Genomic DNA, 11161 nt, shown 5'->3' on the forward strand with positions numbered 1-11161 from the left:
CACCCCCTCGTCATCAATCTGCTGGTAAAGCCTCTGAGCCTGCACATTATGTAACAGTCACTCTAGGTGAGGAACAAAACACCCAGTACTATTCTTTTTAAGCTGATTACTGTCACGAAATGCTCCGATTGTTGCCTTCCACGCATCACTGTGTTCTTTGGTTTACACATTTCAGGTCTTATGTCAGTGGATTTTTTTCCCCTCTTTCTTTCGGCTCAGAGCATACACTGTTCACTCAATGCTAAGCTATTATAGACAGGCGTTAGGCAGCGTCTTTTGCACTCTTGTCACAAAGAACATTCATACAGAACTGGTAGGTCTAAAAGGGCAACAACAGACAACATGTGACCAGCAGGCCAGCGTGAGGAGGAAGTGATGCCCAGCTGTGGACGGCCAGCCTGGGTGTGTGCTCCGTCATGTTTCCTGCTCCTCTTCCCTCGTTGGAGACCAAATCGCTCGTTAAAAAACAACTTCAGTGGCGACTCCCATCATCAAAGCACAAGCGCTTTCACTCTTCCTGGCCGGTGGCTGTAAATCTGCAGCAAGCTGGTCATTGGGGGGATAAATGTTGAGCCTAAATGTAAGAATGCACTCATGAGGAGATTACATTGCAACACTACCCTGTGACTAGTACATACTGGCTAATAGTCTCACACACAAAAACACATTTCCCACCAGAGTCAAGCCATTTTTAAAGGGAACCCCCTGGGGAGGTGTGTAACCCAGACAGAGTATGTGATGTGGGGTGAACTGTTATCACACACAGGAAACAGGCGAGACTGGTAGCCTACACAGGACACGTCCTAAAACAAAAAAACTCCCATTTAAAGCCTTTGTGTATCAGCTGTGAGGGGCCTCTTCCGCATTTGTACTCCTGTTTTGTTTTGAAACAAGTGTTTTGGTCATGGGGAGGCAACAGTCTGCAGTAGTTTTATGGACTTAAGGACAAACGTTTGCGTTTCTGAAAAGTACTATTTTTGGACACGTCAGCAGAAGAGCAGAGAGATATAAGCTAATCTTTTTCCTCAGCTGAGCTCCTATTTAAGGGGCTTTAGGCCATAACTCTCTGCGTCATAACTGTCCACAAAACCCCGGTCATCCACCTGTAGGCTGTGGAAGAACACTGGATAATTTGTGTGTGTGTTCTATTTGCAGAAGATCATGTTTTTCTTTGAGCATCAGTACTGCCCATGACCTTGAACCACAAATGCATAAAACAGTCATTTATTTGTGATTCCTCAAGTTTCTCTTCCACAAAAAGCCTCGAGAAAGAGTCTGTTAAGGTGAGAACGTCAAGCACTAGTCACAGGGTTAAAACACCCTAACAGCACTAAACAGATTTGTCTTGGTGTCTATTTTTACACAGCTATTGAGGCTGACTTAGCACTTTGGTGGAAGACCAGAGTCGCTCTCTGATCTGAGATGAGTACGTTGGCAGAGCTACAGAAAGAGAAACTGCAAGAGAGAGTGAGATCGATATGCTAAAGGTAATTAACACACTGCTCGTAACTCTCATGTCAAGTTACACCCAACATACATGCATACTCACAAAAGTAGAATTATTGACATTTATAGCCAGCCATAACATAAAACCTTCAATCAGGAGGAAATGCAGCACTCAAGATCAACGAGATCAGGAGGAACCGTTGATGTGAAGTGAAACAGCTGTGAGTGAATATATGAGTGTGACTGTGTGGGGGTTCAGATGGGTGAGACTCAGGAAATGTTAGAGTCTTATAGAACATTTGCATCAGACTTTTCTCTTAAGTGAAGGCAGCTGTATGAAGATGAAACAGCCAAGCCAGAAGCAATTTAACGACGGCCACTTAGTAGGAAGTAACATTACATGCGCCCCGTCATGTTTGACTCGAATGCACTGCAGAACCATCATTGCCCTAAGTGTGCGTGTGTGTGTGTGCGTGCGTGTGCGTGTGCTTCACATCAACATCCATTCCTCAGACTGAATGCAGGATTGTAGGTCTTGTCACTGGTTATATGGCCATTGTTTAGGGAGGGCAGTGCAGACATTCAGGAAATGGATGCTGGCGACTCAGACTGTGTGTGTGTGTGTGTGTGTGTGTGTGTGTGTGTGTGTGTGTGTGTGTGTGTGTGTGTGTGTGTGTGTGTGTGTGTGTGTGTGTGTGTGTGTGTGTGTGTGTGTGTGTGTGTTTGTTTCAGTTGGCCCTCGAGACAACCTCATTGCCCTCCAAAACATACATGCACACACAAACACAGAGACCCTAGCTTAATGCAGGCTGCCCAAGGGCTGCACAACATGGGAGCAATTAAACACCGTCCTCTCTTATCAGCAGCCGACTTTCTCAGGGAAAGAAAAAAAAAAGACGCTTGGCTGTCATTGGGAAAACCATCGCTTATACGACAGGAAGTTATCCTTCTCCTCGTGTTTATTTGTGGCCTTCCCATTTCCTGTCAAACACACAAACGCTTTGGTGGCACTCAAAGGCCGTGTAAATACACACATAGATCCTACATGATGAAAAGGACCGGCACTAGCTCGCCCACCAGCATAGTCATACAATTACACAAACTGTTTAATTACAAAGTGATGTTTTTGCTAATAAAACTTAATTAAAGCTGTGATTGTAATCCCCTTTGTGTTGATTTGATATTTTGCAAAGTTTGACAATATGCTTAAACGCTGATGATCATGTCAACATTGCATCACCGAAAAAAGATGGACACAGCTTAACAAGGGCGTGCGTGTGGAATGCATGTAGCGAGATCTGTCACCTTCTCTTGTTCAGTAACACTATTACAAGAAGCCTCTTCTCTCCAGACTTCAATCAATAACTTCAGCAGAGCAGCAGCCACCAGCTGTCTAAGCGGCTTCTCTTTTCACCTTCTCTCTTTGCCTTTTTGGCAAACACCACCCACCCCACACTTCCTGTTACAGTTACTGTGAACAAGCACAAAAGAAGATCCACTCAGCGGTTGATTGACAAGTGACTCTGAAACCTCCCCTGGGGAAATGGAGCCATCGGTTGTAAGGTTCGACTTAAAAGGCTCCTCGACTTGGCCGACCCCCATCCTCAACCCCCACTAGGCTCAATCAATGGTTCCCAAAATGATGTTGGAGACCTCAGTAAAGTCCATGCTGAAGAATAGTAACATTTTGCTGTTACTTTGTATTAGTTGCTTCACATTTGCACATCAAGAGAAGATGTAAGGATACCTATTTCCACTTAATCTTCTTATAAAAAAACTCTCATTATGAGCAATTGGGATTCATTAGCTGATGACCGGCTCTGAGAGGGTGTGAGTCAAAGACCACCGCCTCAGCTCCGCACACTGCAAAATTAGCATGATTGCAGACCTAGCCCCAATCCCATTTAAGTCATGAGTGCCAGCACAGACACATTTGTGTGATCTCTCCCAATCTGCATTTGGTCTTGGCACAGACAATCGATGGGCTGCTAAAATCTCCTGATACAAATCCAGGAAAGCTGCTCTGCTGCCCAAGCTCCTGGGTGCATTTCCAACAAAGGCAATGAATGACACAGCTCTGAAGGAGAGCATGTCTTTGTGCCTGATTCATTTGCAGAGGTAGGATTTTCTTTTAAAACACCACAGGCCTCTGCTTTTCAAACCTAGTTAGGGAGCTAGCTGAGCCATACACATGCAATATGCTCACTTATGATTAGGTGATACTGTAGGTAGTTGCATGTGAGAATGATAATTCAAAAATGTGTTGGAGGAGAAACGCCCATTCTCCTCCCTGCACCTGGCTGCAGCTGTCCTTGTCACTCCACCCAATGTTAAATGATGAATGCAAGCCTCTGCTTCGCACAAAACAGACCAATGCTGTGGAGAACTTATGCCCTCAACATAAAAACAATCATATGGAGATAGCGTGGTGCTGCCACATGCGTTTCCTTATCAATACTGTAAAGAGCACCACCCATGTAGATTATAAAACCAGGTGCTCTTGTCTGTAGCTGTACAAATAAGGAGTGTAGTAGGTAGTGCATTAAGACTATTGTGCAGCATGCATTTAATTGACCATAAGGAGACACATACACAATGTGATCAAATCATTTGCAGCAGACAGACGTCGGAGGCTTACCTCAAAGCAACCGTCACACTACAGTCATTCTGGCTCGCCATTATCGGTTTCAAGGTTCACCGATGGGATGTGCAGTATTTCGGATATGTTGTGTGTTCTGTGTGTGTGCACCGGAGGGAGCTGGGCGTCTCAGGTCAGCGGGAGCAGCCGTCAAGACCTGCTGGCGGTGAGCTGCCTCGTCGGGACTCCTCCTGCCTGCTTCTCCTCCGCCGTGGCGCTCATTTCTGGCTCCCTGATGTTTGTCATATCGCAGAGTTTAACCTTGTCTTTCCGTGATCTGTCTTGTCTCAGTTGCTACATCCTGTTTGAAACGCGTTTGAGTGAAGCATTTGAGCGCTCCTCAGAAACCACACCGCTGCTCTGAGAGACGCGATCACGTTGAATCCATGCTGAGAGACCGTAGACTGGAGGGGGTAATGCTGCCTTCAGGACCTGTCGGATATTTTGAACCCACAGCTCTCTCAGGCCTCTCCCAAACTCCCCATTAAAGAGGGGTTTGTATGGAGGATTATTTCGCCCAGAACTCAGCCACTCTCAATCCATTACCATGGATACCGATGGATGCAATTCTGCTGCTTGTTGTGTACATACAAACACATCCCCAAAACAGAAGCATGTGCAATGTGGGCACACAAAAAAAGCACAAGGAGAATTAAAAGGGGGGCACAGTGGATAGAGCCTTTGTATAGGGATCAGACGGTCACAGGTTCAAACCCCACTGCAGTCAGCATGTCGTTGTGTCCCTGGGCAAGACACTTCACCCCAAATTGCTCCTGTGGGGATTGCCCACAGTATTGGGCGTCTAACAAGTAACATGTAATGTAAAATCCTATACGTATAGTGGTAGCTTATCCATCAATTTTATATATCACAGGAATAGATTTGGGGGACATATTAAAACAGCACTTGACAAAACTGATGCATCAGGGGCCAAGAAAAACCTATGGGTCGAGATTCACAAATCCTTGACTCTACATTTCACATAATGCAACTGGATATCATATTTTATTAGATCCTCAATGCCCACATAGTTCAAACCATAAGTGCAACATTAGAAAAATAACGCCCTGATGACATCATCATTTTAAACTTTGGAAAGCTCCATGCAAAACCACACAAGACATTCATCTATTTTAATATTTGTAGTTGTAGCCTACTCATCCTCAAAAATAAACTGAATGTGTGGTGCCCAATATACCATAATAAAAACTGTAGGCTTATATTTGATATCTAACACATGATTTTAATGGGGTACTGACACCACTTGTTTCTGAATGCAAAATAGAGTGAAAGTAACGTAAAAAATGTGTCAGTAAGTAGCTCAAACTATCACTGAAAAACAGCTGTAACTTGTATCTAAGATCAATTCCACCACTGCACAATGATAAAATAAACGAGTAACAAAGTGATCTTTTCAAATTAACTTCCCTCTCTAACTCTAACACAATATTTCGAGGAGTCCCTGAAAGCAGCATTGATCGCTTTCGACTGACATGCATTTGGGCAAATTGCTGGGTTAGATCCGCCTCCATTGAACATTAGAGACCAATCAGTGGCTCGACAGGCCTTTGTGTCCCCGCCCAGCGGCACTCCCACATCGGGCTTTAGAGATCAGTACACCTACCGCTCACCGACTGCTAGGGGCCACATCTGAGGTCTGTTAAACTGCCATAAACAGGGGGGCACTGTTCCCATGACAGAAAGGAGGGTTAAAACGCCTTTAGGTCAAAGGTTGTAAATGCAGGGGCTATTATGTTTTAGCAGAAGATGGAGTTCCTTTTCTCTGGTTTGTATGGTAAGTTACACTCTGCTCACTTCCCTGTCCTGCTGAGTCAGATTTCTTGAAAAGAGGAAATCCTTTCTTTAGTTGAGTCAGACAGCCATTATGCTTTCTTAATTTCTCTCTCTGAAATATAATTTCAAACAGGATTTAGTTGCATGACCCGGCCGTATACAAAAACAGTAAAGCCAAAGCACACTGTAGGCTACAAGGTTATTACAGCTTGCAAAATGGTTAAAACATTTAACAACCATGACAACAATATTTTGTTGTGTAAATATCAAGAAAAGGGATCACAATCTCTCTCTTTCTCTCGCTCTCTATATATACTGTCTTCTTGTCAAATCTGAATCTATACCTCCAAATTGTGTCTCTTTCTCTCTTCTCAATTCAGTTTCCTCTCACAGCTGTGTCTGTTGGACTTCTTTAATCGATCCATCCAAATGACTTCACACAGTGCCAATGCAGCTGTCAGTGCTGTTGGCAGTGTTTCAGCCTGGCAGGATTCAAAATCTACACTTGCAGAGAAAACTCCAGTTTTTCCCAATCCTCATCCTCGTCCACATTGTCTATGACTCATATTCAAACAGTTTGCCAATGACAGCCATGTCTAAACTGCAGCAAGGTATTTCCCAATATAACACAAACACATTTAAGTAAACTATTTCACAACTCCAGAAACATACCACATGACATGGGTTTTTATAGGCTTACATATAGTAGTATGATCGTATAGACAACAGCTCCGACATCAATTGATAACAAACAATTGTTTCTGTCTGAATGCGAAAAAAAGTCTCAGCACAGCCCAAAACAATCACTTTTATGTAATGGATCACAGATGATTGCATGAACTATAAACCCATTCTGTGTGTACTGTACAGAGGAGTTTATGACTTTCAAACGTTGTGTTTCTGTGTGTGTTGGTGTTCTGAGGACCAGGCGGCGATGTTAGTGCTTCGTTCCCCCAGAAGCCGTGCTTGATTCCACAAGATTAACGTCCAGTTATAAGGATAAAGTTACAATCCTCCTAGATCTGGAACTGGCCTCCAGCAACAACAACAATGGTGCACACAAACACACACTCGCCTGTTTTCGTCCGGGGAACTTTTAAGACCAACTCTTATATAATTAGTCTGCACTGTGCCCCTAAGCTTATTTATAAGTACCTTTCATTCCTCTTTAGGCATGTTTACAGTTTTCAAATCCACTCCAAATGATTTGTTCCCCGCATGCCAACTCCTCAACAGCACTTTAATACAAGTATTTCATAACCGTACTGATAGCCTCAAGATATTTTAATATTGCAATTGCCAAACTGCAGCATAATCCCTATATTTAGGGCTTCATATAGTCAAAATGACAGCACCCTGATTACATAAGAGTGTTAAAATACAATAATTCCAGCTGCCCTCGGGTTCTAGCAGTCACGGTGAAGTCAGCAATTCAGTCTGCCTCTTTGGATTTGATACCACACTTCTAAAGCAACATGTGCGCTCTCACACACACACACACACACACACACACACACACACACACACACACACACACACACACACACACACACACACACAACTTTCCCATCTTCTCATTCCTCCAGGAGGTGATTATATCCTGACCCGAAAACAAGATGATGACTCATACCCTAAATGTACTGTTATCTCTTCAAAGCTATTTTTCACTTTTTTGGAATGTATGATTCTGAAACAAGATATATATATTTATATTTTATGACAAATAATGTAAAACACACATAATGCACCGAGAGAAAAAGCATCCACTGCTTAATTTCCAGCACAATATGTGATTTGCGTGTGTGCAAAACCCACATAACAGCCTTGTAAATTAATCAAAGAAGATTAATTTGATGCCAATGTTCTCCACGGTTCTCTTTCACTGCTCTCTGCATCACATTACCTATTTCAATGGAAAAGACCAGAAATAAGAAGAGATGGAAGACGAAACTGCACCCTAATATATTCTGAATCTTTATTCTTTGATGTCTCTATAATCCTTCGCATGCATTTTCTATATTTGGCTTTGAAGCTCCATAAACTAATCCCCTATTCTTTACCGTAACAAAACTGTTTGAATTGGCCAAGATTACGCAAACACACACGACTCAGGCCCTTGCAGAGAAAGAGGAGCACTGGCAAAAAAAAGTTGAATACAGTTGTTTCACGTTTGGTCTAATAAGTGTCTCTCAAGATTTGTAATGGTTTCTATGTTTTATAATTAAATGCGTGTGACAGGAGCTGTTTATGTGGTTTAGATTTATGGTTGCAGCTGCAGTGGCGTGATGCAAAGCAGGTCCTTGGACCCCCCACAGTGCTTCATCCCATCACCCTGCAGAGCTCTGCTAACAGTGAGTAGTGAAAGTATGTGATTCATGCAAGCTGGGTGTTGAAAAAGAAAATTACAGATATCATACATCAACAATGTGATGATAATTTAGGTTCAGTATCATGTTTGCGTCCATGCCAAACACATTTAGATACATTCTGTTATTTGTTTTAATGTCAAGAGTTATTTCATAGACTGATATACGTAGATATAGGGCTATAGCCTAACAGCCCCTCTAAAGCTCACTTATTAACAATTGATAATCTAATTAGTTTATTCCTGGAGTCTTATTGTCTCCATTAGCAGGAGACTGCACCAAAACAAAAACAATAGCCCTGCTCATAGGCCCACAACAATCATGTTTTAGCATTTCTATACATAATATTGTATAGATATTTACTGTAAACCTATCTTAAATTAGCATAAAGTAATAATATATGTAAATGTGTCATTTTATTTAGCAACAAACATATTTAAGTACTTTTTGATTATATGATCTCAAAGTAATATCTATAAACATGTATTCTCTTTTCTCACAGCTCGAACTAAAGAAAGTTTTTAGAATGTATTCAATTGTATCCTGCAATGATGATAGCTACAGTAAATATCATTCTATGTTATTGATACATCTTCCAGGGTAACCACTCTTTCATGACACATTTTCTATTCTTAAACATGCTTAGAAAAAGCAATGTAGTGTATAGCCTACTTTCAGGATGCATGTACAACAGCCAAGAAGAGCCTGTGTCTATCATACATGTATTCACAGAGAGATCGCCATTCATTGGCATAGGATGAAACAGTAGTGAGCGATCAGTAATGAATCATGAACATGATCCCCTGTAGGGAAGACCTACATTTCAGCTTCTTACCCCAGGGCACACGCTGACCCACACTCTGCACCGTTTCTTACCCAGGCTCGGATGCTTCCTGCTGGGCTGTGACCGGGCAGGGGCTGGGGGGGGCTGGAGGGGAGGCTGGGGTGGAGGCTGGGGTGGAGGCTGGGCGGCTCATAGTGGCTGCTGCAGCCTCGGGGGGTTTCAGAGAGGTACAGCAGCCACACTCATTGATGGATTTACTGCTGCATCACATGGCATCAGACCAGTGTGCGTGTGAGTGTGTGTGTTAGTGTGTGTGTTTGTGAGATGAGAGGAGGAGGTCAACAAGGAGTGGTTGTTCTGTGGTCCCCTGCCCCAAGCCCTTTGCATGCTGTTACTCACACTTTCACTAATAAAGTCCATGTGTGACAGCCGATATCCCCCCCACCCCCACCCAAACACACACGCACGCACGCACGCACGCACGCACGCACGCACGCACGCACGCACGCACGCACGCACGCACGCACGCACGCACGCACACACACACACACACACACACACACACACACACACACACACACACACACACACACACACACACACAGCTGCACCAACTAATTTAAACATTAAAAAATACCCCAAACTTTGGTACCCATCATGTACAGACAAAATACACCAGGGTGGAATATGTAACAATGTTGTGTATAACAATGCAGTTTTAAACATTTATCCACATTTTGGATTGAGGAAAAAGTCCACTTTCTGAAATCCTATTTTGTTTAAGACTTTTTTTGAGAGACAAATTATGAAAGGGGGGAGATTGAGGGGATGAAACACAAAAAAGGAGCCCAAAACATGTGGCAGCCCTTTAAACCAGAATTTAACTGAATATAACAAAGATTTCAAAGAGCTTTTCACTTACTCATTATAGTAGTGATCTGTCTCTAAACTAGTATCATTATCTAATCATTTCATGTGGTTAAATGCTCTATCATCTTGCCCCATCACCTCCTCACTCATCTCTTAGGGGGGAATCCTGCGACTTGTTTCTATGGAAACAGCCTCTAAAGAGAGCAGGCAGAAAGGGACAGGAAGAGATGCTGAAACGGCAGAAAAGCCTCTTTGTGCTCTCAGAGGCTCTTAGATCGCCTAACGAGGGTCTAAAGGTTCAATCACACACACAAACACACAACTTCTACCTCAGGCTAATGGGAAGATACTATGACCATCACCAGCCTTCTGGATGTCACTTGATGCCATAAAAGCTTTATAAATCCTTTACAATACTCTGTGTGTGCACATTGTTGAATATATTGCATTTATTTACAACATCTACCATATGTAAACAATCCAGTAGTGTCTTGCTCATGATTTGTGCCATTTCACTGTTAGGAAACATTTAAATGAATGGATCCATTTAAAGTGCTGTGACTAAAAGGTTTGATCTCATTATGCATTCATGGAAGAAACCCAGGCATGCACATACACACAATTAAAACACACATGTGCACTTGAAGGCAAGCAGTAAATCCCAGCAACACACAAGGACACACACAAACACACACAAAATCTCACTCCATTTTGTATCGGAAAATTGAATTGCTGCTCTTGAATAACTTGATTATAAACAACCTCCCTCACTCTGGGGCGGCATCACTTAATAAAGCTAAGTGCATTGACACACTCATACACACACAAAGACACTGCAGATCTATATATCAACCACCTATTACATGAACCACATCAACAACAACAAAAATATGAAGTGGGACTAAACTGAGATGAGCAAACATCACTGACATGGGACATTAGGGATTAAAGGTCAGAATTCAGGCTCTGAGATTATTACATTATTCAGTCAGCCAGGGGATTGTGCACTTGAGTATTGGCCGATTAGGATCTCAAAGCTTCCAAGAGGTAAAATGTGTAAGCTATAGTCATGTGAAAGGGCTTCTTTAAGACTGTACATCCATATGTTGTCACAGTATGTGGGCCAACGCATGCTGCTGTGCTGTGGGGAAATAATGGCATGTGACTGTGCCAAAAGTGCCACAAACAAGAGTTTTAATACTGCTTTGTCTGCCGTAATAAGTTAATGTTGCGTGGATAAATACAACAGATTCAATAATGCAT

The 11161-nt window shown here is 42.7% G+C and overlaps 1 protein-coding gene across 4 annotated transcripts in view; it reads right to left on the reverse strand.

Moving 5' to 3' along the window:
* kif21b (kinesin family member 21B) overlaps nucleotides 1-4460 on the reverse strand; it is a 63019-nt gene extending 58559 nt beyond the window's left edge. For all 4 annotated transcript variants that reach the window (XM_034134977.1, XM_034134978.1, XM_034134979.1 and 1 more), the window contains exon 1: nucleotides 4085-4460. In XM_034134977.1, the coding sequence (XP_033990868.1) occupies nucleotides 4085-4125 (41 nt within the window). In that variant the 5' untranslated portion in view covers nucleotides 4126-4460. The remainder of the gene's footprint in view (nucleotides 1-4084) is intronic.
* Nucleotides 4461-11161: the final 6701 nt, after the last annotated feature.

The sequence above is a fragment of the Trematomus bernacchii genome, unplaced genomic scaffold (genome assembly GCF_902827165.1).
Source record: "Trematomus bernacchii unplaced genomic scaffold, fTreBer1.1, whole genome shotgun sequence".
In the NCBI taxonomy this organism is placed as follows: domain Eukaryota; kingdom Metazoa; phylum Chordata; class Actinopteri; order Perciformes; family Nototheniidae; genus Trematomus; species Trematomus bernacchii.